The following is a 22,743-nucleotide window of genomic DNA, read 5'->3' as shown; positions in this document are numbered from 1 at the left end:
GAGAAATAATTAAAACTATCACTTGGGGTCTGTTCTTATTTATTGAACTGAACTAAATATTTTATAAGAGAAAAAATTTGAAATTGAACTGAAAATAAGCTTAAAGAGAACAAACCCTCAATCTAACAACGTCCTCATATAGGATTTGTGATTGGTGATGATCAATTCCTGTAAAAAAAATGTGATGAGCAAAAAATTTAAGAGGGAAGCCATGCATGGCCACGTGATGATCACGTGCGCAAATATTTGTTTGATAACCTCTGACGTGGACCGTAGATGACCATGTACTTTAGACTTATTTATATCTCTAAACCAACCAACCAAGTAAACCCTTGAGCCGAAGCAGAGCCAAGGCCAACAAGAGTTGGTGGGATCATTGTATACGCTATTTATGTTCTTATTTGCCACGAACACTTCTCATGCAATTGCTATCTCTCATTTCTCATCTTTTATTTGTTTATTTAATTTATTGGTTCCTTTTTTTCATCTTTAATTTGTCCTTTAATTTAATAAATAATTATGTACTTGTGTCATTTTCACTTGCTTAGGTTAATTAAAAAAAGTTTCTGATGGTGATGTACTATTTTAGTTTCAAATTTGTGGATGTGGGTTAGTGGGTAGGGAGAATATTAAATGAAATAATGAAGATTTTATTATTTAAGCATATAAATATTCCTTGTCATCAAAATTATCTTTATACCAGTATATTATAAAGGTTACCATTTTTTACCTCAGTTTTACCCTTAAAATTACTTATAATGTGTTAGAATAATCATAATAGTCTTTATTAACATGTATCCAATTGTAATTACACAATAAAATACAACCACATTCATTACAATTTAAATGATTCCCACTTATATGGGTTAAAGTTACTACGGAGTATAAAAATTGTTAAAGAAAATGAACTGATTTTCAGTAAATTTAACGAAAGTTCATCTTATACTCCGTACAAGAATTGTTGTTATGTTTTATTCAAATTTATCTTGTGTCAGCTATCTATCTAAAATGAGAGTATCACAATAATTGCACCACTTCCTTACTAAAAGTACTTTAACTTGAGTACGTTTCCTTAAGATGCTCCTCATTAGAATCCCAAAATTATGTTTGTTGATGTCGGAATTAAATTATGAGCATCAAAAACACCACATGAATAAGTATAATTTTTTTTTTCCCTTCTTCATACCTATCTTTTAGGAAGATTTTTCATAATATTTAAGATGTATGAAATTTCAACACCGATATCAGTCATATTATATCCTTCACAATTGAGTCTTCATATTTTTTTTATTATATCCTTCACAATTGAGTCTTCATATATTTTTTTACTCTATTCATGCTTTAAGATTGTTTTATTTGACTTTTCATAATCATTGTCCTTGGAAATTGATATTTTAGAAATACACATGCAAATGTATTGAAACAGATTCAAAAGTTTAATTGATACTAGTACATAATTGTTTATATCTATGACAAACGTATAAATAATTACATATAGTTTTATTTTTACTCCTTTTTGACTTTTTATTTAGTATGACATTTAGTTTCAAAAATACTACTTATGAATCTTAAGATCTTAATTCTTAAATGTTCAACATCTTGCCTTTATAGGAAAATTCGTAATTAAAATTACCAAAATTCCATTACATATTCACGTAAACAATCTATATCTCATGTGCTTGAATAGAATATATCTGGAGACCCTTATGACCTGTTATCTTCAACTCAGTTCGTTTCTAATTTCCTTCTTTCATAAACGATTTAGTTAAGCTCATTTCAATTCAGTAAATCAGAACAGACCCGTAATATTAAGATCCTTACATAATTAATATTCATATTATCTACTATTGCAAATTAGTTAATAATTTACCAATTTGCGATAAAAAAAAAATCATTTTTCTTATCCATGTTCACGTGTCAAACACGTGGCATACCCATAAACAAATTAAGAAAAGAAAGGCATAATAAAAGTGAGGGAAAGAGCATATAATTAAAGATCTCATAATAATCAACATCCACAATTCCACGTTGTGTAGAAAGAAAGGAGTTGAGGAATCGAAGATCACTCAAACTAAAACATTTCTTCATTATTCTATTTCTGGCATGTTTTACAGCCACAAATCTCTTTCTTCCTACCCATACCTGAAAAATTAATTCTTATAAATTATTTATTATTATGATGATGATTTTGTTAGGACCCAGAAATTTCAGAACTTGAGGTAACCACATATTTCTTTTTTTTTTTTTTTTTTTTTTGAAATTATTTATTATTTATTATTGTACTGCAAATTGCCTTTGTTTTCTGGGCGAAAATTTGAACGCAAGGTATATCTGTAGGTTTCCATATTAGGAAAGATTAATGTGTGGAGAAAATTCTCATTAATTAATTTTTAGGGTTTTTTTTCATCTTAAATCGTAATTCCCATTTCACAGAATTCGTTTCTGGTGTTAATTCCTGATTCTGGTGAGTCTTTAATGTTGATTTTGAATTCTGGGTGTCTCTTGATTTTATCTAATTTTGTTCAATTTAACTTTTTTTTTTTTCCTTCTTTTTCGAATTAATGGTTTATTTTGTTTCTGGGTGTATAATTAGTGCATGCACTTAGTTTTGCTCATTACCCAGTTGTTCAAATAGATTGAGTTTGATTTTTATGAATTGATTGTCGGTGGATAATGGATATTATGTGTTTTGTGTCTTGAAATTGATTCAAGAATGTAGATAATGAGCAGGAATGCAGCTAAATTAGTTATGTTATGTTTAACTATACTTGTTGATGGATATATTCGGCAAATTCGTGATTATGGTTGTTATGGTGGCTCGAATGCAGCTAAATTAGTTATGTTATGTTTAACTATACTTGTTGATGGATATTTTCGGCAAATTCGTGATTATGGTTGTTATGGTGGCTCGAATTCTTAGTTTTAGCATTTATAATGTTTGTCTTGATCTGATGCATATGTTTAAATGGGTTTTTGAAGGAAGTCTTAGTTTTTATTGATTGAATTTGGTTTGCTACAAGGTTTCAACTTTGTGTAAATATGGTGGTCGTTTCAAAACTTAATGCTCTCATTATTGTTATTATTTTTAATTCGTAGATGCTTTTGGTGCATTGAGGATTGAGTAGCATGTATTCAGCCACTATGGATGAAGGGGATACCGAGGATGTGGCTCCTGTGAGTCGAGCGGAGGATATTCGAGCCCAAGGTAAAGAAAGTGAAAATTTGGTGGAGAGCTGCAATGTGTTGGAACCACGGGGGAGGGTTACTTTTAGGGAAGGGGATATCCGAAGGAGCTCAGTCCAGCAATTTGTGGATATGTTAGGTGGAAACGATGGCAATAGTGATGTAAATGTAGTGGAAATTCCTCGAGATCCATGTACAAGCTACCATGAAAGTGGGGAGGTCAGAGTTCAGGAGCTATTCTTGGGAGATCACAGCTCTGGCTTTGGTACAATGAATGAGGGTGAGATGATGGATACAATTCTAAATGAGTGGCAGCATGGATATCAGCCGGGGATCAGATCAGAAGCTGAAACTCCACATGAACACTTACTCCACAAGGAGAAATCCCTCTCAACATCAGGTGCTTGGAAAGACTCAAGACCTGCCAATGTGTTGGCTGGGCAAGAAATTAATCATAATGCCAATGTAAGCCCTGATGAGACAACTCAAAATGAAAGTGATGCAGTTTTGCAGCATGCTTTTTCATCTGGGGCTATGAGAATGAAGATTCTATCCAGATCTTCTGAATGTCCAGAATATTTTGTTAGGAATACACTAAAGGGTAAAGGGGTCGTATGTAGAGGACCAATTTCTGCTGCTGTAGAACTGAGGGGCCAAAAAATTGCAAAGGCGGCTGCTGCTGCACCCATAGCAGCCTCCAATCTGCCAGTAAATGTGGGACTAACTTCCAATCCACCGGTAAATGTGGGACCAAAATCTCCTTTTTCATCTAATTGCGGAGTCACTACTTCTGCTGGTTGTGAATCTGTGAATGATGGCATGAATTTAAGGGAGTGGATGAGATCAAGGCAAAACAAACCGCATAAAGTTGATAGTTTATATGCTTTTAAGCAGATTTTAGAGCTGGTGTATTGTCTTCATTCGGATGGCAAGGTCTTGGCAGATTTGCGTCCATCTTCTTTCAGGCTGTTGCCGTCCAGAAAGATCGAGTATTTTGGGTGCATATGTGCACAGAAGGAAATGCAGGGGAGTATAATTGGTAAGGATATTCTGAAGTCACAGACCCTAAAAAGACCATTAGAGCTGGGTATGTCAGCCCAATCTTACTCGGGTGTGAAGCTCCAGAAATCTATTGATAATGCAAACTTTTTCAAGATGAAGTCACAGTTTCAATTAGGATGTGGCCCTAAACCAATAACAAATAAAATTGATGCCAATCTTGCTGGTCCAGGAGTATCTAAGACCTCAAGCAGGCTACATTTGCTACCTTCAGCACAGCCGGCACTTTCTGTAAATGAACAACAAGAAGAGATTTGGTATAGAAGTCCTGAGGAGCTCTGTGGCAGGGGTTGCACAACCTCATCAAATATCTACAATCTTGGGGTCTTCTTATTTGAGGTTTGTAAACTAGTTTCTATTATCTTATGGCATCTTTCGTCTTGAGAAGCTTTTGTATATGACTGTCTTATCATCGTTCATCTTGAGAAACGTTTGTATAAGACCACTTTTGTGAGTCACTACAAGCATGTGACCCTATTTGTGTTTCTCTCTCCTTTTGGACATACCCACCTGCAAGGTGGTCTTATGTGATGGTTAATTGGTCTTATTTAAAAATTTGTATAACTTTTTATGGACTATCGAACTTCGCATCGCAAGTTGTTTTCCAACAAAGCGCAACCTTGCAACATTTTACTTCAGGTCTATATGCTAATTAAACTGTGTCAGGGGTGCATTCTCTTGGACTTGCTCACTCAACTAGTCAAATTAAGCTTTTACCTTTTTAGAATACAATAATCCACTTCATGCCTTACTTAGACAACAAATTGTGTAGATAATTTGGCGTTTCACATTGCATATAATGGAAGTTGATGTGCCTCTGTTTCCTTTTGTATCTCTCTTGTCGGTGTATGACAAGGCTTTTAAAATATCAGATTGTCATGATTGCACTCAAAATTCTCTGTTTTGTGCTGCAGTTATGTAGGTTTTGAATTGGCGTGTATATGGCTACCTTGCCAGGCCATGTATTCCTCCTATACTTCATAATCAGCAGTATTTTTGGCTCATAACAACTTTTTGTTTCTAAGTTGTCTACATTCTTCTTTAATGGTTTTGCTGTGTTAAATCTTAACAGGATTAAGCACATAGGCTAATGAGATTGGTTTCTGACTTCTTGTTCCAGTTACTTAGCAGTTTTGACTCTGGGAAAGTGCAAGCTACAGCGATGTCTGATCTGCGTCATAGAATTCTTCCTCCCAACTTTTTATCGGCAAACCCAAAGGAAGCTGGGTTTTGTTTGTGGCTTCTTCATCCTGAACCTTCACTTCGGCCAACGGCCAGGTACTGTATATTCCATCCAACGCTAGGATTTTTTATTTTTTTTTTATATTTATATATATAATTTTTATTGGGATCTTTGCTATTCTTTAAGGCCCTGTTCACTTCAGCTTGTAGAAAAATTACTCTACTTTTCAGTCAATATCAGTTCTAATCTGTATAAGCAAGTTTTAAGCAGTTAACATTAGTTGTCATTAGTAAAAATTAGTTTTGATCGGTATATGACATTACAATGTATTTGAAAATATCACTAGTCAATCAGAAAAAATAGGTTTTTTTTTTTATTTATTTTTTTTATTTTTTATCAAGTGCCGGCCTCGAAAATGATAATGCCTCTTGAATTTAAGAGATTGATATCCAAATGGAGAGGTGGAGAAGACGGGTGAGAGAGGGGGGGGGGGGGGGGGAGTGTAGAGAGAGTAGGCAGTGGGCCATCAAGAGTCTACAATATGTAGATAGAGATTAGTTGAGTGCCAGTTTCATTGGAACCACCAATGATCAAAATTGATTTTCTTTGTTGGTAAGGGAAATCTGAAGAGGGCCAAGGTAAGGGCACTAAGGGGATGTTTGCCACATGGTAGTTCCTTGAACATACCCTTATCTAAGCTTGTCGAGCTCAAAATTTCAAGCTTGGCTCAAGCTCTTAAAAGCTCTTAAAAAGGGCTTCTGCACACTTGACTCAAGATTATTTTGTGTTTTACATCTTAATTACATTGACCTTTTCGAATATGGTATCTAAAGTCAAAAAAATTAAGAGAAATTTAGGATACATAGTTATTATTTGGTCATGATCCATGAATTTGGCTAATTTCATAGTTTTTTTAATTTTTATGAAAAATACAATTATATAGCAAGCCCATTCTAGCCAAACTGGTGCAGCTCACAAGACAGCTTGATAGCAGTATTCTTAATCTGTAGTATTCATATTGACATGTGACACATACTGTATGCAAATCAGATGGATATATGTGTGATTCTTTTATTGAATTTGATAGCATTTGAGCTATTAGATATTTCTCTATCTTGGTATGCTAATTCGGTATCACTGTGGTTGAATAGAGATGTTTTACAATCAGAAATCGTGAGTGAAGTACAAGCATTGTGTGGGGATGAGAAATTGTCATCTATTCAGCAAGATGAAGGTGAATCTGAGCTGTTATTGCACTTTCTTTTGTCTGTGAAAGATCAGAAGCAAAAACATGCCTCAAAATTGGTTGAAGATCTAGGGTGCATAGATTCAGATATCAAAGAACTAGAGAAGAGGCACCTGTTGAAGAAGTCCATGACTGCAACTTGCTCAGGAGAAGAGGGATTACTCTATGCAAGAGAAAGAGGTTTCCTTTACCACGGAGACAGGCATCCTACCCCTGTCTTTGATGGAGGAGACTCAAGGTTCATGAAGAATGTTTCTCAGCTGGAAAGTGCTTACTTTTCTGCACGATCCCAAATCCATGAATCTGTGAATGATACTGTGGTTCGTGCAGACAGGGAAATTCTCAAAAGTAGAGAGAAATGGTATTCAGATCAACATGATGAAGAAATACAGGAACCTTTGGATGACCAAGGAGCTTTCTTTGATGGCCTATGCAAGTATGCTCGCTACAGCAAGCTCAAACTTTGTGGGACTTTAAGAAATAGGGATATAATTACGAACTCTACTAATGTTGTCTGCTCTCTGAGTTTTGACCGAGATGAGGACTACTTTGCCGCAGCTGGAGTATCCAAGAAAATAAAGATTTTTGATTATCAGGCAGTTTATGACAATTCTGTTGACATTCATTATCCTGTTATTGAGATGTCAAACAAATCAAAGCTCAGTTGTGTCTGCTGGAACAATTATATCAAAAATTATTTGGCTTCAACAGATTACGACGGTATTGTCAAGGTTTGTACATCTTACATTTTTTTTTAAAGGTTTTTGTTCTTGATTGGATATATTTTTTTTCCCACATTTCTGTCATGTCAATTAATTTTGATAAGTTATATGTTTCTGTTTGTTCAAAATTTTTTAAGCCTATTCCTTTATTAGTTGGAATCAGGATTTATTGTGAGTCCATGTTTCTTAATTTGCCACTAAAGTCGGTCATCATTATATTCAATACTAGTCAATATTAGAGATGAGGTTTTGTACGTTTGATCTTATTTGACCTGTTAAAAGCAGGAATTATACTGGAAATGGTCGTTGCTTAATAGTTTATACAAACTTTCCGGGGATTTTTTTTTTCGAAGTACGTATTTTACTGTTGTTTCATTGGGGTAGAAATTGTGAACAATTTGTCATGTGCTCATACCGTAATGGGCAGAGCAATTTTGATTACAATATGGGAAGATACTAATATTTCTTGGGTCATATGTCTTCTCTTTTATTATTGCTGACCTGCAAATATCTCTCATCCTTTTGCTATGTGTGTTTTCAATTTCAACTATTGATGTTGACCTATTATTGCTTATTATAACATGAAAACCAGTTGTGGGATGCCAGCACTGGTCAAGAGTTTTCTCAGTATACCGAACATGAGAAAAGGGCATGGTCCGTTGATTTTTCTATGTTGGATCCCATGAAGTTGGCTACTGGAAGTGATGATTGCTCTGTAAAATTATGGAGCATCAATGAGGTAATTTACAAATTAGTCATACAATTGTTTGCTACATGTTTATCTACTTGATAAAATATCTGGCCATAATCCACTGCTCAGTAATTAATCCTTACTCTCCTTGTTCCCAAATCAAAGTCTCATTTTACCGAAAAACCTTGTACCTTATTAATAGTCTGTTTGCTTCATCTTATTTAGCTTAATTTATTTTATTTCAGAACAAAATAATTTAAGATAAAATAAGTTTAAAAATAAATTGAGACTAGATAAAAATAATAATAATAATAATAATAATAATAATAATAATAATAATTAGTCAGATAAATTCAGACAAAATTAAATAATAGTTTCATTTCATATTTATCTGTTTCTTTTCATTTTTAGTTAACAAACCCCACTATCTATTTTTTTTTTACTCGCCTTTTGTCAACCAAACCCAACTATTGTTGTTTGTATTCACCTTTAATTAGACAAATGTCCAAACCTCAATATCTTATTTTTTATTCACTTTCTAAACATGTGTGTTAAATGGGACTTTAATTTAGCAGAGGGAATTGTAGTTAAGTGATATATCATTGCCCTTGTAATGGGAAAAATGCACAATATCTCATCATTTCTTAAATTTGGGCAGAAAAATTCTTTGCATACAATTCGGAACATTGCAAACGTGTGCTGTGTTCAGTTTTCTGCTCACTCATCCCATCTGCTGGCCTTTGGGTCTGCTGATTACAAGATATATTGCTATGATCTCCGTAATGCTAATGCTCCATGGTGTGTGTTGGCTGGTCATGAGAAAGCTGTTAGTTATGTGAAGTTTGTTGACTCTGCAACCCTTGTTTCTGCATCAACGGATAACACATTGAAGCTTTGGGATCTTAGCAAATCTAATGCTGCTGGCTTGTCCAACAATGCTTGCAGCTTAACCCTTGGTGGGCATAAGAATGAGAAGGTTGGTAACCTATATTTCAATTGATATGTTGCTTGATCATATGAACTTGAGTCATTTATATGGTTCAGCTGATAATTCTGACTACTGTCCCACCTCTGAATTTTGCAGAATTTTGTGGGCTTATCTGTCGGTGAAGGGTACATAGCTTGTGGTTCAGAAACAAATGAGGTGTTTTTTTTTAATTAATTAATTATTTATTTATTTATAACTCTAATCCTCCATATAGGGGCGCTGATTAAAACTAAAAGAAACCTGAGTGAAATTTTCCAACACTTATCTAATATACAAAGTGAAGAGAAACCTGGGTGATTAAGTTCACTTTCCCAAATTACCCCTCAACTTTTTTTTAAGGAAAAAAAAAAAAAAAAAAAACTATCATCCCAAACAAAAAACAACTACCTCATCAACTGTTTTTTTTTTTTTTTTTTTATTTTTTTATTATTTTTTTTTTTTAAATATACTAATATTTATTATTTTTATTACCAATTTTTAGATTTGCACCCACTAGGTCACTGATATTTATTGTTTCTTTAAATATTAGAATAAAGAGGAGAATAGAGTTTTATAGGTTTCTTATATTGCACGTACATGTTTCTTAGCTTGTGCACTTAATTGCAAGGAAACCTCAAAATTTTCTGACTAGTGTTTTGTAAATGTCATACCTTTTGGTACTTGTCTGACATCTCTTTTCCTCTTGTTTAGGTTTATACTTATTATAAATCTCTTCCTATGCCAATTACCTCACACAAGTTTGGCTCAGTTGATCCAATATCTGGAAAAGAGACTGATGATGGCAATGGGCAGTTTGTTTCCAGTGTATGTTGGAAAGGAAAATCTAATGTGCTTGTTGCTGCCAACTCCAGTGGATGTATAAAAGTGTTAGAGATGGTTTAAGGATTCATATTTACAAAACCAATTGAGAATTTAGTATGTCTCCACACTCCATCTTATTCTGTATTGGATTCCTCTGGCGACTGTTCTGTGAAGGCGACTTGATATGATCATGCACTCTTTTTTCATGAAGAGTGTGCCTTTGATAATGTTGCATTTCTCCCAAATGACATGGTACTGCAGATGTGAGGATGGATTGTTGTCGAACTAATGCTGTGGTTCTTGGTAATTCTCTAGCCAAATCACATTCTTTCTCAATCGGTGGGGCTGGACCGGCCGGTAGCAAAAGATTATGGGCTGAAGGGTTTTTCAGTTAAAGAAATCAAGTATTCTCATAAAACGCATGGGTTGAAGAGAGATGGAAGAGACTATATGCTTGAGTTTGAGTTCATGGTATGGCTTTGTTATATGAGTAACAATTTTTTCAGAATGATGCAGACTTTCCTGGAATGGAACAAGTCTTCATTGCTGCAGCTTAGATTCAGTTGTCTGTAGTATGAATCAGTGCAATAACCTTTCATTTTTTTTTGGCAGTTCGTTGATCATGGTCCCAATTGCTCAGGAGTACATTTGATTTTGACTCGAGACTGCTTATTCCTGATGGGTAAACGACTAACCGTTATGTTTGAATCTATATATACTAGTATTTTCTTCTTTTGAGAAGCTTTGCAAGTTATCCCATGTGATGTGTTTTCATATCAAGAAAACAAATGTTCTTTTTAATGGAAACAATGCTTAGAAAAAAAAATTGTTGTGCTTTTCAGATAGTACATTACCGGTCAGGGTTCATCAAATGTGAATCAGGGACTTAATTAAATCTCGTGAACGTTTAAAGAGCGCAGACCTTCGATCTTAACAGTGGCTGAATTTTGGAGGATTTAGAAGGCTTGACCAGAGGTAACTTTTAGTATGATTTATCTCCTAGAAACATGGAAATCTGATTTCCTCAATTTTGAATTTCTGTTCAAACCTGAAGTATTTGAAATATGAATGCTTTACCTTGTAGCTTTCTGTATTGAATTGTTTTCTTAATTTGTAAATGTGAATTTGTTTGTCTTGGTAGTAGTCATGGTCTCATTTATGGACACTTGGCTCAAAAGTAAAATTGGCTTAATACATGTATTGATGGGATGTAGAATGTACAGCAGCCATGAATTTGCTTCATACTCATACATCACCAACTATAGGTCTAGCCGTAATCGATCCAAATTTCCCGCTGAGAGGATCACTTGAACCGGTTGTCTGTTCAGAACTACTGAAGGGATTGTCTGTTCAGGGTTCCCCATGCATTCTAGTGATCAGCAGACATGTTAATACTACGATATTTGATGTGTAGCAACTCCTCTATTCATGTTCAAGATATACATAGCATGACTTTAAAATAGAAATCCATATTTCACTAATTTTATAGGAGATATTGTGTATATTGTGATGTCAAACTACCATTGGTAGTTTGTAACTTTGTTACCCATACGGCCTAAACCCCTTTATCACCTACTGAAGTTGTACTAATACGAAAAATTAATTCCAATAGTCCCAATTATGACTAATCTTCTTTCATTGGTCTCAACTTTTGATCAACTTAGAACAATTGAACTTTTGGGGTATTTGCTTAAAAAAGTCTCCAAAGTTAAATTCCTAAAATGATTTTGATGCCACTTGTCAAAATTGAATTGTTTTGTATTTTCTTTTTTAGCAAAATTAATTCAATATTACTGATATTAGTGATGGTACTTGTAAATTCCACAGGTTGTAAATTATTACGGAGTCTTCACTTAAAATGAGGTGAAATAGTGACAATCTTGATAGAAAATATAATTGATCAATAATAAAATGAAGCATATAAAAATTAGTAACAAATACAATCATCTTTGGTAAGAGTAAGACTAAGACTTAGAGATAGGAGTATACCCTAAGCAATAAATGAAGGTCGCAATAGATATGTACACATAATTGACTTTAATAGATTGGCATAAGTAAATAATCTCAACTAAATTAGGCAGGTGGTCATAAACTTTAGCAATTCAAACTAAAAAAATAATGAACATTAATCAAGATCATGAATGATGAATGAATGACCCTTTTTCCCATATTTTTTTTTGTTTTTGAAGGTCATGCATTTACAGGTATAGAGGAGGAGGGGGGAGAATTCAAGGTAATGCAGGTTTTGAAACGATGAGCTATTGCATTCGCATTACGTCTGACCAATCGACGGCGTGACACAAGAGGGAGGCCTTCCTTCACACACTCATCATATTCCTCAAGAGCCGCCACAATGTAACTAAAATCTGGCCTTTTGTTTGGGTTTGCTGCCCAGCATCTCTTTATCAGATGTGCTAAGGCAGGCTGACAACTTGCTGGTAAGGGAGGCCGAGCGTTCTGGCCATACAATAACACAATTTAACATCAGATCAAACCGATTGTATGTTAATCTAAAATTCTCTTAGAATTGTTAGAAGTTACGTTCTATCCGTAGTCAATCTGAACTGTCGTGTTAAATTTGTTTTGTAATGTAGAGACTAAATGTCTAAATGCAGATTGTAAATGTGCTGTGCACTTTTGACATTCTAGTGATAATAAACTAGTTTTGTAGTGTAAAGACTAAATTCAGACAAAGGTAGTATTATACACACGCAGTATGTGCGATGTACTTTTGACATTCTAATGATAAAAGGGTAATTTACTATCAATTCATCTCTACTTTTACGATCTAAGATGAAATTGCAACGATTATACTCTATAATTTCGATATGAAAAACTATGGACTAACCTTTTCAGCAACAGCAAAGGCAGCTTGCACAGGGGTCATACCCTGGAAGGGAAGCAAAGCAGTAGTAAGCTCCCAAAGAACAATCCCAAAGCTATACACGTCTACCTTCCTTGTGTAAGGCTTTTCCTTGATCATCTCTGGGGCCATCCAACGATACGTTCCCATGTTCCCTTTCGTTTCTTGGCACTGCGTTTCCAAACACGACGTACCAAAATCTGCCACCTTCACCCTCATCTCGTCGTTGAGGAGCAGGTTGTTGGATTTGAGGTCCCTGTGGATCACCCCTTGTGAATGAAGGTACTCCATTCCTCTCGAAATGTCGAGGGCTAATCGAAGTATCGTTTCTGTTGACAGGGAGTAAGGCTCCTTCTTGTTTAGGTACATCCTCAGAGTCCCTTGAGACATGTATTCTGTAATTATGCAGTATACTGGTGGTTTCTTACATGCAGCAATAAACTGCAATAATCCAGAAATTTTTTTTTTTTAAAAATGATATTACAGAAATTATCGGCAGGAGTGTTCTATACTGTTACACACTTGTACAAGTACCACTTTTTATGTGCATGTTAAAAATCATCTAAACCTTGCCAAAAAAGGTAAAGCAATTGCCCTTTTTTTTTTCCTAATAAAATACGAAAAGAAATTAACGGTCAACAATATTTAGTTAATAGAGTGTCACATTATTGTTATCCAAACCTGGTGTTTTTTTAGTGTAAAGAGAGAGTCATAAAGGACAAATAATGTAAACAAGATTTAATCTCATGTGTTGGGTATAACCACCAACACATTAACCAATTAAGATAGGTTAGTCCACTCGTATGTCTTGAATATAATTAAAGCAGCAAAGCAGTAACCCGTAGATAAGTATAGATATATGTTAACTACAATCACAAATAAAATTAGCTCACAAGTACAAAGTTTGAAATTCTTTTTTGACTTAATATCATAACAAGACTACCACACAAATAGCAATATGGGTTCAAAATTGAGTCCTAATAATAATCATATTCATACATACATCTTCTTTTAAAAGTGTCCGTGCTACCTATATTTTAAGCCTACGAAATTTCGAGTGCACTCTTTTCCTATTACCAAAGTAATATATTATTTTTTACCCTCTCTTAAACATGAGAAATACTGTAATTAACATGATATATAAGCCTAAAAATTTACCTGGACTATATTGGGGTGATAAAGGCCAGAAAGCAAGGAAACTTCAGAAGTAAACTGATGTTCAAGCTTAGCTCTTGCTTCATCTTTATGTGTTGGAATTCTGACCATTTTTACAGCAACTGCTCTCTGCTTATAAATCCCTCTATAAATCCTACTATGAGCTCCTGATGCAAATTTATTTCCTATAAATAACTGCGATAAATCTGCTGTCCATTCTTCTTTACCTTCTTGGTTTGCTGATTCTAATGCTTCTATGTTTTCTGAATCCAATATCATCGACCACGATTCTAAGCTATCGAATCGCTTCCTCTCTGTGCTTTCTGCATCCATATCCCAGTTTCTTCTTGGTGCTTTCGCCATTGAGCGAATCGCTAGTGACTTCCGACGACGACGACGAAGATTTAAACAGCTTAATGATGTTGGAAAACATGATGAGCTCTCCATCTCTGATTTTTATGAACTTTTTTGTAGGACAAAAAATATAATAATACTGTAAGAATTTTTTTTTTTTTTTTTTTTTTTTTTTTTTTTTTTTTTTTTTTATGTTAATAATTAGAAGAGGGTGCAAAAATTATAACTGGGATTTTTCTTCTGTAAGTTTGGATTGATTTTAAGAACTTCATGAACTGATTGAGATGCATGGCTTTTCGAAATTATGGTTTTGATTTGTTGCATATCAAAATTGGTTAAAAGTTTATACGAGACAGAAAAACCCAATGGGTTATTCCATAGTATTGAACCATCATTTTTTTTTTGTTAAACTAACTAAAAATGAAAAACAGAGGAAAAAAACAGGGGAAGTTTAGAAAGAGTACTATAGAAACATGCTTAGATTAAGGAGAAACAAAGAAAGGTATTGATTCAATAGTGGGTTATTCAACTTCATGGTCATGAAAGATGGAATACAATATCGAGTTGAAATGAACTGAACCGGGTTGGAATAGACTGGATTGAACTGAACTGAACTTTCGAGCAAAACGATAGAAAATTCAAGAAAGAAAGAAAAGAAAAATGGATTGTAAGAGATGTTCACGGTTTTGTAATCCAAGTGAAGTAGATTAGAGGAGAGAGACTGAGAAAAAAAAAAAAAGAGGATGAATTCAAAGGAGGGAATTCAGAAGTGTCTCGTGAATGCTTGGTTTGATGAAATGGGGAAAAGAGTGATCAAAAATAAAAGTGAGTGTCTTTTTTCTTTTTGTGTCCAATTAAATGTGAAGTGACCAAAGAAGCAAAAAGTGAGCGTTTTGCTAATTACTCTTAATTATATTGTGTATTAGTGTATCTATCAGCTATTATAACTCAAAGTCGGTATTAGATTAGAAAGATTAAACATCTAAATTTATGTATTTTGGTGCAAGATAATAAGCTAAAGTTTAGCTATTAGTGGATTATAAAAGTTAAAAGTGGTAGTTTATGTTGACTAGTTTAAAGTTACTTATATACATTAATTAAAGTTAAAAGGGATTAGGATAAGTGTACGAAAAATCGAAAATGCTCTTTAAAGAACTGGATGATATAGTTTCCTATCTTGAGATTATGATACATGAATTTGTAGAAGATAAAGGGTTGAGATTATTTGGTAAAAAATTAAAATAAAAAATTAATCCAAATTCCCTGTTTTTCTTCCCCTTTTCATGCCATACATAACATAGGGCTATTGTCACAAATTCATAGAGTTATACTGTCACTAAAAAAAAACATTTTACATAGGGTGTAATGGTGTATTCAATAATCTTCTAGTGTCAGATTATTTTAAACTATTATACATAGATGGTGAAGAAAGTGGTTGGATAAGTTGGTCAATCCCTTGAAAAACTAATGGGGGACTTGGGTTTGATTCTGCTAGGAATTAGCTTCCCTGAGTAGAGAAAAACAGAGTTTACAGTAGAATTTTAAAGAAGAAGAAGATGGATAGTCTGTATTGATGAATAGAAAACCCAAACAATACACCTTTCAATTCGAGAAGAAAGGAGGTCTCCCAAAACTAATCAAAGCTTATCATTATTTTCAGCATAATCATTACAACTGATTCCCCTCCCTTAAATAAGCTTAGCCAGCTAAACAATCCCTTAAAGATTCTTCTCTCTCTATAACAAACTTCTCTAACAGAATTATTATAGCTCATGACTCCCCTGCCCCTGCTTGATTAATTAATATTACTGCCCTTGCCATGCTTTCTTCTTGCGTAAGTGAACACTATAGGAGGTTTGGAAGGATCTCTAGCAATACCCCCCCAAAGCAGCTTCACCTTGTCCTCAAGGTGGAACTCGGGGAACCTTGCATCAATGTCCTCAAAGGACTCCCAAGTGGCTTCCAAATCAGAAAGGTGCTGCCACTTGACTAAAACTTCTACAAGGGTAAGGTTGCTTTGCTGACTATTCCGAATTCCCAGGACATACTCAGGCTGAACGTCCAGGACCAGATCAGAAGAAAGCTGAACAGGTAATGGGGAAGGAGCATGACCCTGACCCACAGACTTCTTCAACTGAGAGCAGTGAAAAATGGGGTGAATTTTAGAGCCCTCTGGCAACAACAACTTATAAGCCACCTCTCCAATCTTCTGAGTCACCGGGTAGGGCCCATAGTACCGGGGAGACAGCTTCTCGTTGGACCTCTTTCCCAAGGTGCGCTGACGATATGGCTGGAGTTTCAAGAACACCAGATCACCCACTTTAAAGTGCCCAGCTCGCCTTCCCCTGGTCTCATAGTAGCGCATAAACTCCTGGGCTCTTGCAAGGTGAAACTTCAAATCATCCAACACCGCATCATGCTCAAGTAGCTGATCTTCCACCGAGGCAACAACAGTGCTGCCAGGAGAGTAACGGATGAGATGAGGAGGCTCCCGCCCATACAACACCTTGAAGGGAGTACAATTAATGGCCGTATGGAAGGAAGTATTATAACAATATTCAGCCCACGGTATCCAAGTAGACCAAGACCTTGGCTTTCCATTCACAAAGCAACGGAGGTATGACTCAACCCCTTTATTGAACACCTCTGTCTGCCCATCGGACTGAGGATGGTACGCCGTGCTTCTAGCCAACTGTGTGCCTTGGAGCTTGAAGAGTTCATTCCAAAAGATGCTGAGAAAAACCTTATCCCGGTCAGAGACAATGGAGGAGGGGATTCCATGCAATCGCACCACCTCACGAACAAAAACTTGAGCAACCATTGGGGCAGTGAAAGGGTGTTTAAGGAGTATGAAGTGTCCATACTTCGACAGTCTGTCAACAACCACCAAAATGGTGTCCCACCCCCCTGATTTAGGGAGCCCTTTGATGAAATCCATCGAAATGTCCTCCCAAACTTTGTCTGGAATGGGTAAGGGCTGTAAGAGCCCTATCGGGGTGGCTGATGAGGTCTTGTTCTTCTGGCACACTAAACAAGCCTGAACATACCGAGAGACATCTTTACGCATACCCATACAATACCACTCCGCCGACATCCGTTGATAAGTTTTAAAGTCGCCCGAATGTCCCCCAGGAGGAGAGTCATGATACTCTCTGAGTAAAGCAGCTGTGAGGTCAGAAATTTTGGGAATCACCACTCTCCCTTTATACTTGAGTACCCCATTGTCCAAAGTAAACCACTTGGGGACCTTTTCTCCGTTCTTGATACTGCTGGTCAGTTTGCAAATAAAGGGGTCTTTATGAATATGAGACTGAAAAGTAGTCCAAGGCACCCCACAAGAAGTTACCATATTGGCGCAAGAGATATTAGGGAGTAATTCTCGAGATAAGGCGTCAGCCACTGTGTTGCTAGAACCCGGCTTGTACTGAATTTCAAATGTGTACCCCAAGAGCTTGCCCACCCACTTTTGGTAGGCTTGACCGACCTCCCGTTGTTCCAACAGAAATTTCAGACTTTTCTGGTCGGTACGCACAATGAAGTGCCTCCCCAGCAAATAGTGGCGCCATTTCTCCACAGCAAGTACTATGGCCATCAACTCTTTTTCATAAATGGGCTTTTTCCATTCTCGACTACCCAATAGTTTGCTAAAATAAGCAATAGGGTGCCCAAGCTGAAGGAGCACCGCCCCGACTCCCTGGCCACAAGCATCGGTCTCCAAAATGAAGGACTGAGAAAAGTCCGGCATAGCAAGAATAGGAGCCTTGGTCATGGCATCCTTGAGGGTCTCAAAAGCTTGAGTGGCGGCCTCAGTCCACCCAAAACTATCTCTCTTCAGCTGCTCGGTTAAAGGACGGGCAAGTTGTGCATAATTCTTTATGAATTTTCTGTAATACCCGGTTAGGCCTAAGAACCCACGAATCTCCTTCAAGTTACGAGGTTGTGGCCAATCCAACATTGCCTGAATTTTGCTTTGGTCGACCTCCACCCCTTGCCCCGAAATAATATGACCCAGATAAGCAACATGCTCTTGACCAAACTCACATTTTTTGTGGTTGGCGTACAGTTGGTGTGCTTGTAGCACCCTCAAGACTTCAGCCAAGTGCTGCTCATGCTCAACAGGAGACCTGCTGTACACTAGCACATCATAAAAAAAAATAAAAAAAACCAACACAAATTTTCGGAGAAAGGGTTTGAAGACCGAGTTCATTAAAGACTGGAAGGTTGCAGGAGCATTCGTTAAACCGAAGGGCATTACTAAAAACTCGTAATGTCCTTCGTGAGTACGAAATGTCGTTTTATGCACGTCATCCTCACGGACTTTAATCTGATGGTACCCTGATTTTAAGTCCAATTTTGAAAACACACAAGCACCATGCAATTCATCGAGGAGTTCATCAATAATAGGAATTGGAAATTTATCGGGAACAGTGCACTTGTTTAAAGCTCTATAATCAATACAGAAACGCCACGAACCATCACGTTTCTTGACCAACAACACAGGGCTAGAGTAAGGACTACAAGAAGGCTGAATTATACCTGCCGTGAGCATATCCTGGACCAAGCGCTCAATCTCATCCTTTTGACTTTGCGGGTACCTATAGGGGCGAACACTCACCGGGTCTGTCCCTTCCCTCAAGACAATAGAATGCTCGATTGTACGGCGTGGCGGCAGTCCCCCTGGCATCTCAAAAACCCCCTTGAACTCTTGGAGAACCTGCTGTAAAAACACTAGAGCCTCACTAGGAGTGGGATCCTCCATGGTCTGCCCCACCAAGTGGTTTAACTCCACTAAATAACCTTGCCCCTCCTTCTGAAGAGACTTAATCATTGCCTTAAGAGAAACTCCCGAACGACCCAAGGATTGATCCCCTCGTAGAGTAACAGAAGAGTCACCAATCTGGAATTTCATTATCTGGGTTTTCCAGTTGGTGGCAATAGTACCCAATTTCTCGAGCCACTGGATACCGAGGATCAAGTCGGAGCTGCCTAAAGGAAGGATGAGGAAATCCTCCATAATTGACACTCCTTGTAAGTCCAGCAAAACCCCTTTGCATACGCCCTCTCCCTGCACAGCCTCGCCAGTACCGAGAGTCACCGCGAAATTCTTGGATTCCGTGGGTTGAATTTTCAATCTCTGTGCAGCTGAGGTGGATATGAAGTTGTGAGTGGCGCCGGGATCGATCATCACCACCACATATTCTCCATTCACCGTCCCTGCCATTCGCATCGTTTTGGGGTTTGTTATCCCCATTACCGAACTCAACGAAACACCTGGGGTCAGATTCGTTACCAGAGGTTCACTAGTAACATAATTCGGCTGCGTCTCCACCGCCGTGAGTTCGCCGGCATCAAGGTCACCGGCGTCCTCCCACCTGTCCTCCTTTATCGCAGAGAGCAGAACGCTCAACCCACGCCGCTGGCAACGGTGGTTGATGGTCCACTTCTCGTCACATCTGAAACACAAACCATGTTCGCCCTTCTGTTGGAGATCGGTTTCCGTCAGCCGCCTTATTTCTCCGGTATTTTTCTGGTGAGAGAAGGTGTTGCGGTTGGTGTTTGGTTGCTGGGAAGATGAATTTGAGATGGGTAGGGTCGTGTTTTGGCTGGTGTTTAGGTTCGTAGATGTTTGGGTTTGGGAATGTGGATTGGAGCGGAAGGTTGGGCTAGGAGTAAGCCAACTGGGCAAGTTGCCAACAGATCTGGGCCTTGGGCCCAAACGCATCTTTTCCTCAATCCGCATGGAGAGATCCATGGCGTGATTCAGGGAAACCGGGTCAAGGATTCGGACTTCCACCCTTATATCCTCCCTTAAACCATTGAGATACTGCCCTTTAGCTATCTCCTCTGGAACACCATCAATCGGAGCGAGAAGCTCAATAAAACGACGACGGTAATCAGTTACCGTTCCGGTCTGATGGTGCGCGAACCATTGCTCATGAAGCGATCCGGTAGCGGTAGTGCGGAAGCGGCGGAGAATCAGTCTCTTCATTGCCTCCCAAGACTTCACGGGTTGACGCCTGTGCTCCCACTGGTACCAGAGCAAGGCGTCGCCCTCCAGCGCGACGAACGCCGCCTCCAGCTGATCCTCCGCAGTCAAACGGTAAAAGTGGAAGAACCTCTCCGCCCGGAGGATCCACCCGTCTGGGTTCAAACCATCAAACAAGGGTAAGTCCAACTTCCTTAATCACCAATTTGTGAACCCCCCTTGTTCTCCTCCTTCACTCAGCGGCAATTGCGGAGGCGCACCGGCAAACGGGTTGTCCCACTGAACAGGTGAGCCATTCACTGCCGATGCTCGAAGCTCAGACTGGGGTCGATCCTGCCCAGCAGCGAACTGAGCAGTGAGGTCAGTCTTGAACGCTGCCAGAGCTGTGGTAATCTCCTGAGCCACACGAGATGGTACCCCAGCAATCTCCTGCTCCAGTAAGTCAAGGCGTTGAGCGTGGGTCAAGCGGGCCATTGCTCCACCGGCGAAGATCGTGGTTGCTCTGATACCACTTTGCTAGGAATTAGCTTCCCTGATTAGAGAAAAACAGAGTTTACAGTGGAATTTTAAAGAAGAAGAAGATGGATAGTCTGTATTGATGAATAGAAAACCCAAACAATACACCTTTCAATTCGAGAAGAAAGGAGGTCTCCCAAAACTAAGCAAAGCTTATCATTATTTTCAGCATAATCATTACAACTGATTCCCCTCCCTTAAATAAGCTTAGCCAGCTAAACAATCCCTTAAAGATTCTTCTCTCTCTATAACAAACTTCTCTAACAAAATTATTATAGCTCATGACTCCCCTGCCCCTGCTTGATTAATTAATATTACTGCTCTTGCCATGCTTTCTTCTTGCGTAAGTGAACACTATAGGAGGTCTGGAAGGATCTCTAGCAGATTCTCACTAAATAAGTCTTGAAAGGGTTGAAGGAAAGCGTGTCAGATCACTTTGAAAAAAACGTATAATTTTTTCCCTTCTTACCTTTTTTAATCCTTTATATGAAGTAATGGTTTCTCGCTTAGTAAGTTGCAAAGGGAGTACTATTTAGTACAACTTGCAACATAATTCGTACTAAAAAAAAAAAAAGTAAAAATGTTCACACTAAAGATTACATTATCAAATCAAATTGACCTTAATCTTTATCATATCATTCCTTTAATTTTTGCGCATTACCTACGGTTATTAGTGTTGCTATTAAAAAGAACGATGAAAACAATAAATAGGAGGAAGTTTTTAATTACTTTATACAATTGTGAAAAAACACATGAGTTGAATCTTGTATCTAAAAAATAATACCCTATCTATATTTGCAAGTGTGTTCACGGGTATATCTTCTTACTCTTTGAACTTTAATTTATGTATGCAGCCATGCAGGGGCTTGGAAGTTAATCGTATGCACAAGATTGCTCCTTAAAAAAAAAAAAAAAAGAAAAAAAAAAGACTGCTACAATAATATACATGTAATATATAGCATCAAATTACCAAGCACTGTAACAACTAAACTTCAGTTTTGTGCATTTATTTGCTGTGATTCCTGTGAGATGTAAATTGTTCTTGATGCTTCAATTGACTTGTCCATGTCTACTGTTGAATTGTTGATAAGATTGCACTAGTATTTTATACTGTCTGTTCATCACACTAGCTACGCTTAGTTTGCAGCATAGTTGTAAATTAAGCTATATGGAATATATGATATTATATCTTTATATATGGTTTCTTGAATATTTATATATACACCCGGGTGCAAGATGTACCAAGGTTATTTTTTTGCCAATTTGATGATTAAATGAGCAATAAACGTCCTTTATTCAATCATAAAAATAAACAAAGAAATCTTAGATGCACAGTGCACCCGTGTGTATATAATAAACTTTGTTGATCCTTGACAGATTTATGCTTTGCCAATGAAATGATTTGCTCATATTTGTTGGACTCTCCTTTGGTATAGTTTTTGAGCTCAAGATTAATTATAAATATAAAGTAAAATTTGATTTCAAGACATAACTACGGGTTTCATATCTCCGTTTGATTTATCTAATTTAATTTTGTATAAAGTTGTCTAAACCTATGTTGTTTATAAGTTATTACACCTAATGGCAACTACGTAGCCAAATTGTTACATCCAGTTTGGATATGGCCAGATATCCCCAAATTTATTCACAATCAGCACGCGGTTGTAGGGTTACTCTGATACCATTTGTAACACCCCGACCCAAACAAATTACGGAGGGGCCTATTGTCACGAAATGTGCATCAAAGGCCAACAACTGTCCTCACACACCGACACATTTTTTCCTCACTTATGCGCACCCAAACTTCCCAGGAGAGGTTACCCATCCCAATACTACTCCCAACCAAGCACGCTTAAGTGTGAAGTATCTTAGTATATGAGCTCTCTAAAAAGAAGATGTATCTTGTTGATATGAGTAGTATATCAAATTCTTTTAAAGCAATCATGAGGGGTATTACAAGTAACTCATGACCAATGAGTAACCCCTTGAGTAACCT

The 22,743-nt window shown here is 37.1% G+C and overlaps 2 protein-coding genes across 5 annotated transcripts; one reads left to right on the top strand and one right to left on the bottom strand.

Moving 5' to 3' along the window:
• Nucleotides 1–1,975: 1,975 nt before the first annotated feature.
• Nucleotides 1,976–12,550, top strand: LOC145592264 (protein SPA1-RELATED 2-like). Of its 4 annotated transcripts, XM_081648726.1 has the most exons (12): nucleotides 1,976–2,219; nucleotides 3,097–4,270; nucleotides 4,415–4,581; nucleotides 5,363–5,520; nucleotides 6,577–7,402; nucleotides 7,986–8,132; nucleotides 8,743–9,060; nucleotides 9,169–9,228; nucleotides 9,763–10,344; nucleotides 10,486–10,555; nucleotides 10,716–10,848; nucleotides 12,063–12,550. In XM_081648726.1, exons 2-9 carry the CDS (start codon nucleotides 3,127–3,129, stop codon nucleotides 9,952–9,954), a joined length of 3,012 nt encoding a protein of 1,003 aa, XP_081504852.1. In that variant the 5' UTR covers nucleotides 1,976–2,219; nucleotides 3,097–3,126; the 3' UTR covers nucleotides 9,955–10,344; nucleotides 10,486–10,555; nucleotides 10,716–10,848; nucleotides 12,063–12,550. The 4 variants fall into 4 exon arrangements, with proteins under 4 accessions (XP_081504852.1, XP_081504848.1, XP_081504839.1 ...); XM_081648722.1 differs by having other exon boundaries at nucleotides 3,097–4,581; nucleotides 12,078–12,550; XM_081648713.1 differs by having other exon boundaries at nucleotides 3,097–4,581.
• LOC145592281 (serine/threonine/tyrosine-protein kinase HT1-like) lies at nucleotides 10,845–14,442 on the bottom strand. Its single transcript, XM_081648730.1, has 3 exons — nucleotides 13,895–14,442; nucleotides 12,722–13,177; nucleotides 10,845–12,330 (listed from the first exon to the last, which is right to left on the bottom strand). Exons 1-3 carry the CDS (start codon nucleotides 14,336–14,338, stop codon nucleotides 12,064–12,066), a joined length of 1,167 nt encoding a protein of 388 aa, XP_081504856.1. The 5' UTR covers nucleotides 14,339–14,442; the 3' UTR covers nucleotides 10,845–12,063.
• Between the last annotated feature and the right edge of the window lie 8,301 nt (nucleotides 14,443–22,743).

The sequence above is a fragment of the Chenopodium album genome, chromosome 2 (assembly GCF_948465745.1).
Source record: "Chenopodium album chromosome 2, dcCheAlbu1.1, whole genome shotgun sequence".
Classification (NCBI taxonomy): Eukaryota; Viridiplantae; Streptophyta; class Magnoliopsida; order Caryophyllales; family Amaranthaceae; genus Chenopodium; species Chenopodium album.
Note: the sequence above shows the minus strand (reverse complement) of the source record. Positions and strands in the feature narration are given on the sequence as shown.

What these genes read in the sequence shown, in the direction of transcription:
- LOC145592264 (XM_081648722.1), top strand. Translation starts at nt 3,127, where the DNA reads ATGTATTCAGCCACTATGGATGAAGGGGATACCGAGGATGTGGCTCCT. An exon ending in TTGGGGTCTTCTTATTTGAG is followed by an intron (nt 4,582 to 5,362) that starts GTTTGTAAACTA and finishes TTCTTGTTCCAG; the next exon opens with TTACTTAGCAGTTTTGACTC. An exon ending in GTGGGCATAAGAATGAGAAG is followed by an intron (nt 9,061 to 9,168) that starts GTTGGTAACCTA and finishes TGAATTTTGCAG; the next exon opens with AATTTTGTGGGCTTATCTGT.
- LOC145592281 (XM_081648730.1), bottom strand. Translation starts at nt 14,338, where the DNA reads ATGGAGAGCTCATCATGTTTTCCAACATCATTAAGCTGTTTAAATCTT. An exon ending in ATCACCCCAATATAGTCCAG is followed by an intron (nt 13,178 to 13,894) that starts GTAAATTTTTAG and finishes GGATTATTGCAG; the next exon opens with TTTATTGCTGCATGTAAGAA. An exon ending in CCTTTGCTGTTGCTGAAAAG is followed by an intron (nt 12,331 to 12,721) that starts GTTAGTCCATAG and finishes TTGTATGGCCAG; the next exon opens with AACGCTCGGCCTCCCTTACC.